Source organism: Lepidochelys kempii, chromosome 5, assembly GCF_965140285.1.
Source record: "Lepidochelys kempii isolate rLepKem1 chromosome 5, rLepKem1.hap1, whole genome shotgun sequence".
In the NCBI taxonomy this organism is placed as follows: domain Eukaryota; kingdom Metazoa; phylum Chordata; order Testudines; family Cheloniidae; genus Lepidochelys; species Lepidochelys kempii.
The window spans coordinates 99,672,847-99,689,491 of NC_136384.1; the positions used below are offsets into that span (position 1 = coordinate 99,672,847).

Genomic DNA, 16,645 nt, shown 5'->3' on the forward strand with positions numbered 1-16,645 from the left:
AGGGAAGACAAAACAGAAAGGCCTAGGTAGCATGCAGGGTGGAGAGGTCAGAGACAAGAAGAACATTCAAGAAAACTTACTAGCACGTATTTTTTAAAGCATTTATATCAGGATGATTTTAAAGTGAAGGAAAAGGTAGAGGTGGCATTAAGGGGGAACTGGAGGAAGGAGAAGAGAGTTAATAAGAAGAAAGAATGGAGGAAAGGACAGACAAAAAGAGGCAATAGGCCGATAGAGAGGAGATAGGGAAGGTAAAAACAAAGGGAGGGAAGGCTGTAGCAGAGCACTGTGGGCAGGAAAAGTAAGGCCAGCAGCAGATGGGGGGACTACAGCAGGGGTGGGCAAACTTTTTGGCCCAGGGGCCACATCTGGGTGGGGAAATTGTATGCAAGGCCATGAATGGAGGGCTGGGGTAGGAGGTTGGAGCGTGGGAGGGGGTGTAGGGTGAGGTGCGGGGTGTGGCAGGGGGCTCAGGGCAAGGGGTTGGGGTGCAGGAGGGGTGCGGCAGGGGGTTGGTATGCAGCAGGGGGCTCAGGGCAGGGGGTTGGGCTTACCTGGAGTGGCTCCCAGGTGGCAGCGGCATGCAGCGGGGCTAAGGAAGGCTCCGTGCCTGCCCTGGTCCTGCGCCGCTCCTGGGAACCGCAGCCAAAGGGAGCTTCGGGGGAGGTACCACAGGCGAGGGTAGCGCATAGTGCCCTGTGCCTCCCTCTTCCCCCAAGGGCCACAGGGACGTGGTGCCGGCTGCTTCCAGGAGCAGCATGGAATCAGGGCAGGCAGGGGGCCTGCCTTTGCCCTGCTGCACCATGGGGGTGGCAATCCCGTGGGCTGGATCCAAAGCCCTGATGGGACGGATCTGGCCCGGGGACCATTGTTTGCCCACCCCTGGACTACAGCAACTGGAACAGGTGGAAGATAGTGCAAACAATCAATCAATAGAACGTCCAAAGTTCAGGTTATAGAAGGGTTCTAACTCTGTTCTGTGTCCAAAACTTTAACTGGAGCTTTTGGATGTTCAACATTTTTGAAAATTGGGCCACTTATCTGAGTACTCTTTTTGATTTTCAAACCTATTACTCCCAATATCCCCCTTGGAAAACTCATATTACGCACACAATTCATCCCAGGATAGAATCTCTCTTAAAATTTTTCCTACTTTTAATAAATTTTCAAGTTATGGTGTTTAAAATATTTTCTGGTCACCAAATGACATTTTTCCCAACATATTTTGTCTCAACATACTTCCAAATGAACATGTCTTACAAACTCCAGATTTATTTTACTGAGAAGTGGGCTTTGTTTGTTTGGGCAGAATTACAAAGATATATAACAAGGATTTTGAAAACGGGGGTGCACTTGCCCCTTAAAGTCGTCAGGGAAGAAATTAACCTGAGGATCAGAACAGGGATCGAGTGGCCTGATTCAAAGCCCACTGACATCAACTGAAAGATCTACTTGACTTCAATGGGCTTTGGATCAGGCCAATAAGCAGAAGGCATAGAAAGGCAGGGTAGAGCCCGTAAGGGGAAGAGGAAGTGCTTGCTCTGTCTTGTACTCCACAACTGTAAGAACCTGGGGCAGGAAGCAAGGAGAAATTGGAAACTCACCATCTAGCTTTCACAAACGGACTACCTTGCTTTAGGTGCAGGTGCACTAAAACGGTCTTAGCTAGTGAAAGTATCTCCTCATGTTATGCCATTACATCCTTATAAAAATGTGGCCTTTTGTTTTTAATACTTACAGTCTGAAAATCTTTTGGAATTTCTTGATCAGGGCTGAGATTACACGCCTGTCTAGCTTTCCTCATCAGTCCCTTGCACTTCTCCAAAAGAACACGTTTTTTTTCACCCAGGTCAGAAACTTGTTGCTAGTATAGAAGAAATTAAAATAAAAAGTTGTTTTATTTTAAAGAAAACTCCACTGCCTTCAGTTACAGTCAATCAATCTGTGACCCTGCATGAAGTCCTAGAGAGAGGGAACTACAGAAGAAAGTTTAATGACAAAAGTGATCAATTTCACACACTCCAACTTCACCATCACCCTTAGAACCAGCATACTGGATGTAATCATGTCAGATTCAGAGAGAAGGTTTGTGAAATCATAGCAGATTGTTTACAGAGGTTGAAAATAATCCCTCCTTTCAAAAAACAATCTTCTTCTGGCTTTTTAAATTTTTTTTTTTTTTTAAACAAAAGGGATGGCAGATCTGAGTGAATGGATCAAACTGAGTGCACAATTGTAAAATATATGAATGTGTTTTTCACAAAGAGAGCCACGGTTTTGATCTCTGCCTAGGTCCAGATGTAGATCTCTGCTTTAAAATTTGGTGGTGGAAAAGATGGACTATCGCAGGGTTTCTTTATTTTGTATCATGCCTCCCAACTAGCACTAGTTTTTCTACTAGATATAACAGAGCCATCTAGTAAATAGGATTTGCATTACGAGGAATATTTCAGTTGAAACTATACAAACAGATTAGCTGTATGTTAAATAGGAAATAATGTACTTCTCTTCATCTCTGATATGCTACCTTTACTATTACAGGCAAAAGATACAAAGTAACAGTTTCACAGTAATGACTAAGAGCAAATTTAGAAAAACAGTGCTACATGTATCTATCAATCAAATCTAGAACATCTTTAGACTGTAAACTCCTTGGGGCAGGGACTAAGATCTTGTTTTCACTTTTGTTGAAAGCACAAATGGTCAGTTACATCCAATTTTCACACATTTACGCCCCTACATAAACCAGGAATCACATGGACAAAAATGGGACCAAAAATGTTTTAAAATGTATACAGTTAAGTAAAGACTCAATACTTGTATATTCTACTGGATGAAGTGTGTGTTCATATTTTAAAAATATACTGCCCACCCTATAGGTACTGACAATAAAACTTGTTTAAGTAACTCTGTCAATGTAATTAGATTAATTCATATCACTGTTCTAAATAATACAACAGTAGTAGTAGTAATAGCTATAAATTAAGACAAACGCATCCTCAGTTCTTACAGACGTTCGAGAGTTTGGCATAAATATTTTTTGACTGAAATTTTCTACGCTAGGTTATCAGTCCAAAGGAGTAGATTTTCTTCCCAAAGCATGTGTAATATATGTTCAAACATTTAGGCTCTGCACTTGGAGGTGTGTGTGTTGGAGGGGCCGGGAGGGACGGGACCACAGGATGGGATGGGATGGACGGATGACAAAAACATATCCCATAAGGCCTGAGCAGAAGCGTTCACCTGCATAACGTGCAAACTTGGCTGCTTTACGGACAAAAGTGGTTCAGTATTTCTGAAGTTAGACAAAGTTGGGAAAGTTAACCTCATTGTGCCTGTTTCACCTTCTGTAAAATGGAAATCATACTTCTCTATCATCCTTAAAGAGGTGTTGTGAGATTTAATACATTTTTCTAAAGTGCTTTGGTATCTTCAGAAAAAGGTGCAATAAAACCACAAAATATAAAAATACCCACAGAGTTAGAGACCTTCCATTTAAGGACAAAATAAATTTTAATAACATTAGTTTAACAGTTCTAAAGTTATGAAAGTTTAAATCAGCATCTTAAAACATTCATACTAGGCTTTTTAAATTAATTCAGTGCTAGTTTGGTTTGAGACTCTGGATCATATCAAGCTCTGTCGTTTGTATACCTGAGGACCATATAAAAGTTACCCTGAATGTTAGTCCATTCAGCTTTTAATAGTCAGAATTTTAAAGTTTCTGTACTAAATTTCTGAAAACTAGGCTTGTTTTGTAGATCTCATTGCAACTTAAAAATCAAACAAGGCCTGACTACTATTTTAAAGTCTTGTGACTGAAAAAAATCAAGACAGACATTAAAGGCTGCATATATAAAGTTGTAAAGAACTACCCAGTTTGAACAGGTATTTTATAATGATATAAAAACAACCCATTTTAAAGCAGCAGCACAGGAGAAAAGATGGAATTTTCAACCCCCTATGTAGGTATTTTTAAAGCACAAATAACTGGAACATCTTGTCATTAATTCTACCCTTTTTCAGTTTTGAACATTTGATTTCTCTAATGTGTTAAATTTTCTTTTTTTTTTTAAATATTAACAGTGTGTGCATATAGACAGAAAGAAAGAATTCATGATGGTGTGGTTTAGCATAAAACTTATTGTCACAAGTTTGGGATGGCTCAATTACTCACAAGCCAAAAATGAGTTACACAGGTCACTCTAAATAAGTGTCAATAAAACCTACATACCTCACCACACCTGCTCCACTATTTGTTTATTCATGCTATTTATTACAGAAAAATATTTAGGAACATTTTAACGAGTTTTCAAAATGTAACTGGGACTATTTTTTGTATCCCAATACTTTAAAAGCCAATTGCCTTCATTACCATGAGTCCAAACATACAGGGTTCAAAAGAAGCCAAAAGAACCTGTGAAAATGACATATCACTTTTCTGTACATAAAAATGTCAATTTTATAGTCTGTCATCTCTGATAATGAAAGGCTAGAAGCTCCCATTTATAACCCCACAGGGCTGCATGAAAAAGACCTTAATGTGATGTTTTTAGACACAGGGCTGAATTTTGCCTGTTCTAGCCATTGGGCAGCTGCAGTTTTGGGGGAACACATGTATCTGGGAAGAGGAGGAAACATATTGGGGCAGGCTGATTTTTTTAAAAAGAAAAAAAGCAGGTGTTTGAAGCTGTTCTGGGCTATAACTGTTAGAATAAATACCAGGATAAACGGATGAGTAGGTAGGTGAGGCACTCAAATGTATGTAATGAATTCATTTATCACATGACTGATATTTATTACATGGCTATCATATCCACATGAGATGGATATTTTCCTCACACACCCTTATGTATGTATATAAGTACGTACATGTGGAACCTTCTATAGGCCCATCCAGTTATTATGTGTTCAAATACTTCATGGAAATGCTAACATTTGGCAAGTACAGTTAATCCCATCCTGGATATAAGGGATGTGCCCCTTTGGGCACGCCCCTCTGGGCACAGGGAATTACTGTCTAGAATAGATAGGTCCTAGAGGGAAATTCTAGTTTAAGGGAGAAGGCTTAGAGTGACCTATGTGTTACTGTTATTTCAGCTGACAATATAAGAACTAATTCAGGAAGAGAGAGAGTTTAGTCTGGGCAGTGGGTTAGTCTATGCTAGAGTGGAGCTAAGACATAGCTAATGAAAGGCACGCTACTGGATACTAGAACCCTCTCACATTCTACATTCGTAAGGAGTGCAATTGGTTTTGTGGGAAATGAGAAACTAGTCAAAGAAAATATAGTAGCCAGTAGCCAATATTTTCTCATGAATGTGTGTTTGAATGCATTCTTAGTGACAGTATTTAAATAATTAAAGATGGGCAATTCATACAGAAGGAAAACAGAATTTGCATTTTCTTCAAACTTGGCCTAAAAGAAAAAACAACAACATACATACAGAGTTTAATAGCAATCATTTAAAAAAATTACACCAAATGAACCTAAAAATTAACAAGCTATCAAAGCAAGACAATTAGCAAATCTCTTACAATCATCATAAACACAAAGGCGACTGTGCCAATTATGTAATGAGCAGATGGGGCTAACAATCCTCCCTACTGTTCAATATGGGTCATAAACACACATTTGCTTCTCATGCTCATTAGACAAATTAATTACAAAAAGTTGTTAAAATAATACTAAGGTTCTGACTTGAGCTGCCATGACAAACAAAAAACCCCACAAATCTGTTGCTACTAACGTGACACATTCTGAAGCACACACGTTGGGAAGGAAAATGCCTTTCAATCCAAGTGTCTAAAATACACCCAATGTGCTGCTATTCCCACGGAATCCCAGTGCTGACAACTCACACATGAACATATGCAGCCCTCTTTCCTCAGGAAGAGGGAGTGAATTGGGTTTTGTGGGCCATTCAAGTCTTATAACCATATTTTAAAGACTAACAACTTTTAATAAGAGAAACATTATTAATAAATGCAATGTTAGCAAGAGTTCAGTTTCTCCCAGGGGTACCACCAGAAATTTTTCACATGGTATGCAGAATTGAACCACTCTCACTTTAACTCAGCACAGCACCACTCAAGTTTGGCCCATCCACCCCTCCATCATGACAGAGTCAAATTTCAGAGTGGCATTGTGAGCCACTGTGCAGTGTTCCAGTGTCACTCAGGTTGGGGTGCCTGGCACCAGAGCAGCTCTACCCCACCAATGGTACGCACCATGTGTAACGTGCATATGGCTGCAGGCGCCACTGGTTTGGTTTTTTTTTTTTTTTTTTTAATTGTCCCCTGCTCTGATCTTCACTAATGGTAGCAAGAGTAACGTGATCTGTGGCTGTCTTTGTTGATTGTTTGACAATTAATTTTATGTTTAATCATAATGTGTAGGTTTTAATTTAGTTTCACTACATAATTTCTGTAACACCTCATACTAATTACTTCTTCTGTGCACCAGTCTCTGTACCTTTGCCTGTAGTTTCTTGAAAGCTTTATTTTATTATTTCAACTTTTCTGCTATATGAAGTTGTCCAACAAGTGATGCTGATTCAGGTCACAGGTGAACTGAAAATATAGACCCCTCTTGCACACCCAAATTCTCACTGCCAGGAAATGGAGTTTTTTACTTGCAGAATCAAACCAGAAATTATGAAACTTCTCATGTCTACCATATATGCTAAATTCCTCCATAAAATTAGTTTATGTGGAACATTTAGTACACTACTTCCTAACATTTAAAAGTCACAGTGTAAGAGAAATGGCAATGGGGAAGAAACTTGTTCCTACTCATTCCACTAGGCCTCCCCAAAGGCAGGAGTTTAATAAAAGGGATAAGGAAAACAGCTATGGAGAACTAGGGTCTCAGCCCTATCCTACTTGAATGTGCTTTCCTCCAGATCTTCATCAGGACCCTGACATGTCCCATTTGGGTCAGTCCACTACCAAGTGTCAGTTCTGGGAGATTGGTCCCAACTGGAGCTACTCACTGGAGGAAAATGACATTTCTAAATGACAGATTGGGCTATGCAGGATATTATGCCAGCTTCACACTGTTTAAAATGCTTAGGGCACATCTTCACAGAAGAGATAGCCATCTTGGTTATCATGGGGAAGCAAAGCTCCTTTTCACCTGGAAGGAAAAGGGACTAGAGAACTGATGCAAGCTTCGGAAAGCACAAAAACCTTAGCATCAGGAGTAGAGATACCTTTTATTAAGAAAGGGAACAGAAGCAGCCCATTCCTGAGTGGGGAGGCTTCCGGGCAAAAAGTGTGTTTTCAAAGTTGATTTACCAATACACTGAGAAATAAAAAACAAAGCTTACCTCTAAAGCTCTTAGTTGTACAGTTGCTGCTTTATAATCAGATTCTAGTCTATTCTTCTTGGAATTCACTGTAGTGCTCTGAAGAACCAAATCCACTTTGAGGATGTTCAATGTTATGCAATTCTGCAGAGCAAAACACAAAAAATCATCTCTCTTTTGTCATGAAACACTCAAAACTGATATTGTCAGCAGCATCAGGCTTTACAAACCAGATTACAAGATATCAATTTTTAAACGAAGTTCTGGACTCCAGATTCAGCTCTCCAGCCCAGTTCTGTTTTCAGTCTGTTTCTTGAAGCAGCAAGGTGTTTGCTAAACGTCTGATTTGTTTTGTAGAAAAAGCAGAGCTTTGCTGGTGTGTGGGATGTGCAACTAAACATACAGATTTGTTTTTTTAACATTACTTACAGCTGTGAAGGTTATGTAAACAACATCTAGGAAAATCCTCTGCTTTAAAGTTACAAAAATTGTGAAGTAACTTATTAAAAAACCTAAGAAAGATTATATTATTTGAAAAAAGTGTACAATTTTTAAAGGTTACAGCTATTTAAGGGGAAAACAAGAGCTAAAGTTCTGCAACAAAAAGAGGGAAAAACCAATTACTTACTGTGTCACACTTTGGGGTTCACCCAGGTCAGCAAGGAGTTCACACTCACCACCTGCTTTGCAACTCTGGTTGCCTAGAATACTATGCTGCGGTAGCTCACAGCCCTGACACCAACAGCCAGCATACAAGCATGCAGGCTTTCACTATTCAGTTACTCTTTTCAGGAGGACCTCAACAACCCTTCCAGCACCAAGTTCTCCCCCCAAAACTTCTTTCTGCAGTATCTAGTCCTTCTCACTTGAACACTCACTACTCCTTTAAAGAGACAGTACATAGCAGTAGCCTGTTAATTTGGCTCAGAATTTTACTGTTCATTTGAAACACGGTACTGAGATGGTTGTGTAGCCTAAACTGTTGTATAATCCATATACATTTCTGTGACCCGTAATTAACAACTATCATTCTTCCAGGTTTCAGAGTAGCAGCTGTGTTAGTCTGTATTTGCAAAAAGAAAAGGAGTACTTGTGGTACTCTAAAGTGCCACAAGTACTCCTTTTCTTTTTATTCTTCCATGCAGCTGGGCAATCAAACACCCTCCAATCTGTATTGCTAAGGAATAGAAAGTATATTAGAAAGCCAGTTTGCTATGGGGTAGTGGGAGGAGAAGAATAAAATACTCTTCCACACAGGGTGTTCACTGGTCTATAACTGTACATGCCACTTTAGTTGTGCTGTGTATGAGAAGCAGAGGAACGCTAACTGCACCCAAGAAGCATGTATGTTGACTGATAAACACAGTCATCCTAGAGTGCGATGCTGTTCTTATAAATTGATATTTTAAAATTTTAATTTAGAAAAATTTTTATGAAAATAATACTGCTTTTGAAAAAGTATTTGCTTAATAACAGCATATTACCTATACAAAATTACTTTTTAAAAGTAATTTGCGAACCCTGGGGGCCCACCGTGCCTTAAAATTGGTTATCTTCTGCAATTCTCTGTGGTTTTCGAAGCTGCTTCAGCCAGATGACCCTACATGATCCGTGAAAGACTCCAACCTCTGCCATTCAGGGCTTACCAATATACTCCAAAACAACTCATCTGTTTGACATGGTAAGCAGAAGCTTCTTTTAACGCTGGTTACTCAGTGCAATAGAACCAGCATTATTTCACAGGCAACACCCAAAAAAAGAATTAGAGGGGTAGCTGTGTTAGTCTGTATCCACAAAAACACTCACCCCCAAAGGTGGTAGGAAACAACTGAAGGCTTTCACAGGAGACCATTTAGCATAAGCAGTCCCCCAAAAAGTCCTGGGAATTGAAGAAGATGATTAAGGAGCAGGAAGAATATCTACTTTGATTATTAAAACTTAAGGATTTTATTTTATGGTTCTCTACCTTTCCCAAACAAGTGGCCATTACCATTTATACAACAACAAAGGTGTTCACAGTATTTTAAAATATGTATGACTGATTCATTATTCCAAGGAGTTTAAAATTATTGAAGGGCTACAGACAAATTGAAAACGAGTCCATTCTTTAAAAACCTGAGTTCAAAGTAATTTCAGCTACTGCACCTGACCCCTTCTTGATTTTTGTGATTTTACAATTGCAGTTTACAGTTTGTAAAGAAGGGCGGGGTAGTCTCAGGTGCTGTGTGAAAAACCCACCTGAAGTAGACAAATTAACTATGCAGAGGAAACACAAATGAAACATGCACAAGTGCTGTCAAAAAGACAAAATAAACAAACTAGAAAAAAAATACTGAAAAGATTCTTTTTTAATTATCATAAACTAGGGTATTTTTTGTAGGACCAAGAAAATATGTTCATATAGAAGTAACGGTAAGAAAGAGATCTAAGGAAAATAAAATTAATTTAAAAATGTATATGGTAATAGAAGAAATTTGGTGAAAAGGTTATATACTGCACATATGTTTGCTAGGCAATTTCATGGGCTGGAAGCCTCTTAAGCCAGCAAGATGGCAGCTTTTATCCAAGTCAGTTTATAATATTTAAAGTACACATGTAGTAAACTCTGCATGCCAACAACAGAAAGTGGAAAGAGTTTATATGGGCTATGTTCAAACCGAAGCACATCTTCATGTAGCAGAAGTAAACTTAGCTCTTTTAAAAATAAAAACCTACATTTCAAAACACCTCCCACTATTAAGGCAGGCTCTACTCCCTCCCCCTTTTTTATTTTTATTTTTTAACTATACTAGGCCCCTCACAACAAGGAAAAATGTGTATAAAGCTAAGAAGGAGCCATACCTTTATGAGTTGCATTAATTCTGTAACAAGCTTTGCTTTTTGGATATTAATTTCTTTGATCCTGGCATTTGTTTGTTGAGACTCCTCTTCTAGATTGATGGCATCTTGCTCCATCTGTTTCAAACTATGAAAGAAAACAATTTATTATTAATACTGATTAAATCATGCTGAGATACCTAGGTTCTTAATCCTAAAGGGTCCATCATAAATGAATACATTGAAAATTAGAAGAGGTCCAACTGCCCTTACTAAATAAAGAAAAAGGGGAAATCTATTTTTCTGCCTCTTGACTTCCTGCTCCTCCCATCCTAAAGGATTCTGTAAAAAAATTCAGCAGAAAATGTTATCTGTAAAAGGGATCTCATTCTTAATTATAAAAAGAAAAGCAGTACTTGTGGCACCTTAGAGACTAACCAATTTATTTGAGCATAAGCTTTCGTGAGCTACAGCTCACTTCATTGGATGCATACTGTGGAAAGTGTAGAAGATCTTTTTATACACACAAAGCTATTACCAGCAGGAGAGTGGGGTGGGGAGAGGTATTTTTTCATGCTTTGTGTGTATAAAAAGATCTTCTACACTTTCCACAGTATGCATCCGATGAAGTGAGCTGTAGCTCGCGAAAGCTTATGCTCAAATAAATTGGTTAGTCTCTAAGGTGCCACAAGTACTCCTTTTCTTTTTGCGAATACAGACTAACACGGCTGTTACTCTGAAACCACTCTTAATTATGGTTCTAAAACAAATCTTACATTCTTCCTCCATTTCCTTTTTCTATTGTCTGTAAGCAGACTAAATGCAGGTCAGCTTTCCAAAAAAGGTGATAATGTTGCTCTATGGATTAGAACACCATTTCAAACCCAAAACTGAATTTATCCTATTCCAGAACTTAGATTCTTCTACATGATAACTATACAGCTATCAGATACTGTAATAAAGAGCCTTTTGACTGTTGAGGTTGAGAGTATGTATCACTAAGGGTATGTTTGCACTACAGACGCTACAGCCACACAACTATGGTGCTGCAGATGTGCTGCCGGAGCATGGTAGTGTAGACGCTTCCTACATTGACAGAAGGGGTTTTTCTGTCGATGTAGGTAATCCACCTCTCTGAGAGGCGGTAGCTAGATTGATGTAAGAATTCTTCTGTCAACCTAGCTGTGTCTACAGTGGGGGTTAGGTCAACCTAACTATATCACACAGGGCTGCAAAAACTTTCACAGGCCTGAGTGATGAAGCTAGGTTGACCTAAGTTTTAAGTGTAGACTAGGCTTAATTTTAGAGTAAAGAATATGACAAGGATGTTGTAAGTATCCCCAAACCAAGCATTTTCAACCCAAGAAATTCAGAATTACGATTACACCTGTAAGAAATCTGAACACGTTAAGGCAAGTAATGCACAATTAAGACACTCAAACAACCCTAACTCTACCCTGTAATGATATCATTCAATGAGGATATAATTACAATTAAGGCGTTTTAAAAGTGTGTGTTCCCAACAAGATGAAACCAATTTTCCCCCCGTTCATTGCATCATTTTAAGTAAGAGTTAAGGCTGTTTTCTTTAATTTCTGTTCTATGTATTAATTTATGAAAAACAGCTACTTATCTTCTATTATTGCTCTCACTGCAGAGGAGAGTTTGGAAATTTTGGCCTATGTTTTTAAGCCTTGTTTCCCAAAGTTAGGCTCTTAAATAACAGTGGCTTGATTTTCAGAGATGCTGAATATCTGCAGCTCCCACTGAATTCAGAAAATTTGGCCACTTTTTCGGGAGTCCAGGTTTCAAAATTTTGGTCAAATATTTTAAGAGTGGTTATACATTAGCACAAAACTTCAAAAATTATTTGCCTCCTCTTTTTATTGAGGAAAAATATTTTCTCCACTATATAATAAACCTTAAGAAAAAGAATGACAGTTTTCTGGTACTGAAGTAGTGCAACATACAACTGATTAGGAGATCTGAATTAAAGAGAAACTTCAGAATTTTGTCTTCACTGGACTAATAGAGATTAATGGACAGGATTAGTTTCTGGGAGGAAGGTTTAATATGCTATAACCCATTCTGACTGGACAACAAAGCAGAACTGAATCTGAATTTAGAAACCGCTGTCTGTACTTTATCCTCTAATGATGTCCTAAGAAAATGAAGCAACATTGTAACACTAAGATGCAAGGACGCTACATAACCACATTTAGGTCAGTCCATTTATCTTTGTGGCACTTGCTATAATGTACTTTATTTCCCATCTCATCAGCAAAAAAATAATATAATGATGTTTCATGCGAGTACTAAGAGAATATTTGAAGATGAACCCTTTTAAGGTTGAGGCTTCAGTTTGTTTTTTCAAGTGTTTATGAAACAAAGATCAGGTAACATCTTTGCTGATCATGTAAAATTGTGTGATCATCTTGTAACAGACCAAAACACCCATGGGAAACTAGATTAAGGGTTTGTCTATACACAAAGGTTGTACTGCTTTAACTATATTGGTAGTTAAAGTGTATAACCAACTAGTGCAGATGCATGTATACCAGTATAAAAGGTGCTTATATCGGTATCCTTATTCCTATAAGGGAAAAATAAATAAAAACTATTAGAGAACAAAGGTACCTTTAACCTGGCATAACATCCAGTATAATTTTTTTTTTTTAAAATCATCCCCCTCCTCATTTGTATCAGAAAGAGTTTCACCGGTATACAAAACTGTGTAGATCAGGCTTAAGAGAATAAATATATTCTCACTGGTGACCTCAATCACAGATGAACCTATATTTCACAAGTGAAAGGTAGGAGAATCAAGCCTCTGCATCACCTATACCACCCCATTTCTGAAGCCCAGCTGCCAACCAGTTCTTAAGAATAAATTATATCTTGTCAGAATCAATGGGCTAGAGGTAGCCAAGACACATTTTAGAGATTGCTTGTTATTTCCATTTTGTTACTGAAATAGCCCTAGTCACCGATATACAAAATCATAACTGATGTTAATACTTCAGACTTATTTCTGCATCTTAATGTCGTCTCAGTAAGAGAAAATATTTGCAATCAAACAGGCTCATCAGAAGTCGTACCTATCGTGTTTCATACTAATTTTTGATTCCAGTTGTTTCCTTTTGTTTTTTCTCTCCAAATGCTCCTTCTTTTGCTGTCTCAGCTCATTATCTTTGCGTTCCAGATACTTCTGCCTCTCATATAACGTATGCAATTGAGAATCCCGTAACTGGAAACGTCTATTAATATCCTATAGTAAATAGTGGCACAAAAAATCTTTAATATTCTCATTACAATCATACCAGATTCAGGCCAAATAATAGTTTTATTGAACAAAAAATTGGCAGTATTTCAATCTACGTAATTTAGAATTTTTTTTCTAAACACTAAAATAAAACAACCTACCTTTAGTTGGTTTTCCAACTGCCTTCTTTCATCTGCATCTACTGTGACAGTGAGAAACTGCGCTGGTCTCAGGGATGTGTTACTAGAAATAGTTTGGTTTGTATAAGCAGACACTTTCACTGAATATCTTTCTTCTGCTGTGTAGATTTGCTTAAATTTGGTTTCTTGTATGACCTAAACATGAAAACCAAAGCCATTTGACAAAAATCTTATGTAAGGCTCACCTGTTCTGAACAAGGAAGATTATTTTCAGGCTAGAAAATAAAAAACTAACTATGATTTGGAGTGGGAATACTAAAATTAGTCAAGTTTCTGGTTTATGAACATGCCATTGCATAAAGGAGATTAAACAAGTTTGTTGCATCATTGAATTTGAAGTTTTTGCCGACTGAATTAAAATAGCAATTAAAAAAAACCATATCACACTCATTCTGTGTTATCATACACAGTAAAACAACTGCTGTGCTTCTGTGACGAGTGAATGACTCCTGTATAGACACAAAATTATATAGGTAGTTCTTTCAGATTTTTGGAGAAGAAAGATGCTATGTAAATGTCTATTATGGTGTTCTAAAGAGTTGGCGTTTAAGGTGAATCCCAAAGCAAAACTGAGACTTAGATTAAGAACAGACACCTGAAAGGAGGTGTGGAATTTATCATTTATCATTATTCTTTTAAAATCTCATACCTTCCCTGATATCTCGTACTTCATGATTCACTGAAGACGCTCAAGGTGGAGACATCAGAAATAAGGGAAGCCTCAATACAACCCATGGTACTGCAATATTCAGAAGGATTATGTGACATCCTCAATCAACCATGATGAATCAAGAAGTTTCCAGAATGGAAAATAATTTGAAAATTATTTATTAAAAATCTCTGTACAGAATTCTCCCCACAACCTGGATACTGTGAAGTTACTGAGTACTGAAATCTGTGCTTAACTAAGTCTTCATTTTGCTTTGCAGTTCACCTTAAGGTTGAGAGGGCAATTCCATTCTAACTATTTTTTCTCCTTCAGTCTATGAGTAAAGCTTCCCATGCTTGGGCTGAGCCCCAAAATTAATTTATTTGCAATGTTTCAGCAAAATTGATTTAAATATTAGAGTTATTATGAGAGCATGAGGAATACCACACATTTCACTGAAAAAAAAAACCCCCAAAAAAAAACAAAAAAAAAAAAACCCACACAGTTGTGGTGCCCAAATAACTCAAAACAGCCAATATAAAATACACATAACACCTCACATAACTGTGGTCCACACAGCAGAGGAAAGAAAAATCAGGAGAAGTTTAAGTGAAGGAAAAGATTTCAAATTATTAATGTTTGAAATTTCATGTTTGTGCAACCACAGTAGAAAAGTTATTAGCTCCTGTTCTGGGCTACAGAAAGTATCATTTAGGATTTCAAACGGTATCAAATATTAGGTAAGTGCTGCAAGAGGAGCTTTTGTTTCAGAATAAATAGCCTATCATATGATCAGTAGGCAAATTGGAACTGGTGGGATTCTCTCACCTGCCACCCTGAGTAATGAATTGGGAGTGTGATTAGTTCCCTGTCGAGGGCATGGGGGGACCCACTTAATACTTGAAAGCATTCCCTTCACAGATATTTTAAAACTGCTGTTCTACCCCAGACACATCATGAACACACTGGGTTGGTGAACTGGGGGCTCCTCTTCATCTGTGCTCATAAGATGAGTTGCCAGAAAAGGAGAAAAAAGTTTTTTGGACTTCTTTCACCTTCCAGTAAGTGCAAGCAGCCTGCTGTCTTCCCTTCCCATTGCCTGTGGTGATGGGGGAGAGATCAAATAACCTTGCCCGAAAGAGGATATGTGGAGAAGTGTCATTTCTCACATGGGAAGCATGATTCCCATCAGAGTTGAGGAGCAGCTGCCAGCTCTCCTCAGTTAATGCACCCAAGACACATTTTGGACATAGGCATGAACTCCAGCAAATCTTGATCACATAACAAGTGACTCCTCTTTCCTCCCCATCAAAAGAATAGGCTTCAAGACCAGTAGATAGGTCCTTCAAAATAGGGAGATGAAGAGGAATTTCTTATCTTCTGCCATCTCATCTACCCTGCTGTTCTCTCCCTACCATATGAGGATGGAGAGAGAGACAGAGAGAGATAACCCCTCTCCCACAAAGAAGGGGCAAGCTTCCCTGCTTGTAGACCTTATTCCTTGAATGAGCATTAATTTTCCCTTTCTCCCTATTGAGGGCAACAGGCTCCCTTAGAAAATGTGAATTTCCAACCATACCCCAGAAGAAAAAGCAATTTTTCACATTGGGATCCCATTCTCTGTGCAAGGTGAAAAGCAACTGTTCACCACAAACAGAACTACTGGTCCTGAAAGGCGTATTTCTTATTACAGTTACAAGTGCAAATCTTGAATGCATAATTCAGCACTGACTGAGGTATGGGGTGAGGAGAGCGAGCGAGCACGCACACAGGCTTCCCAGGAAGGTGACTCTTTCTGTAAGCCCATTTAAAACAAGTCTAAATTTTCTGACAGGTTTCAGAGTAGCAGCCGTGTTAGTCTGTATCCACAAAAAGAAAAGGAGGACTTGTGGCACTTTCGTCAGCTACAGCTCACTTCATCAGATGCTCACGAAAGCTTATGCTCAAATAAGTTTGTTAGTCTCTAGGGTGCCACAAGTCCTCCTGTTCTTTTTTCTAAATTTTCTGTATTTCCTTTATCAAAACAAATAATACAGTGAGGAGGTTACAATACTATATTAGATACAAGACATTTCAAGCAGAAAGTACCTTTCAATTACTGCTCTCAATAGTTCACTGTTTTAAGTAGGGGTCATGAGATTTCCTAGCTCCAAAATGAAAACATTTATTTTAAAATTTGGAAAGCTAGTAACTGTTTGTAAGTTATTTTACTTTAAAAGTACCCAGAAACTCTCAGGCCTGACCCCCCAAAAAGCTTACTTGGTTACTATAAAACAGATTAATAGTTTTGACTTTTTACCATAATAAACCTCTGAGTTTTAGAGATTTGATTAGTGCATTACTAGGGTAAGATGAACATTTAACTTCCTGTGAAGCACTGCAACCAATAGTTTGCTCCAATGTGTTA

General features: G+C 38.2%; 1 protein-coding gene across 6 annotated transcripts in view; it reads right to left on the bottom strand.

Annotated features, from left to right (window-relative positions):
* The window catches only part of SMC5 (structural maintenance of chromosomes 5), a 74,894-nt gene that overhangs the window by 16,678 nt on the left and 41,571 nt on the right, over positions 1-16,645 (bottom strand). For all 6 annotated transcript variants that reach the window (XR_012159078.2, XM_073345165.2, XM_073345164.1 and 3 more), the window contains 5 exons: positions 13,551-13,724; positions 13,226-13,395; positions 10,152-10,275; positions 7,332-7,454; positions 1,739-1,864 (listed from right to left, as the gene is read on the bottom strand). Coding sequence is in view for 5 of the 6 variants with exons in the window: in XM_073345165.2 (XP_073201266.1) it covers positions 1,739-1,864; positions 7,332-7,454; positions 10,152-10,275; positions 13,226-13,395; positions 13,551-13,724 (717 nt within the window). In the remaining variant the exon portion in view is untranslated. The remainder of the gene's footprint in view (positions 1-1,738; positions 1,865-7,331; positions 7,455-10,151; positions 10,276-13,225; positions 13,396-13,550; positions 13,725-16,645) is intronic.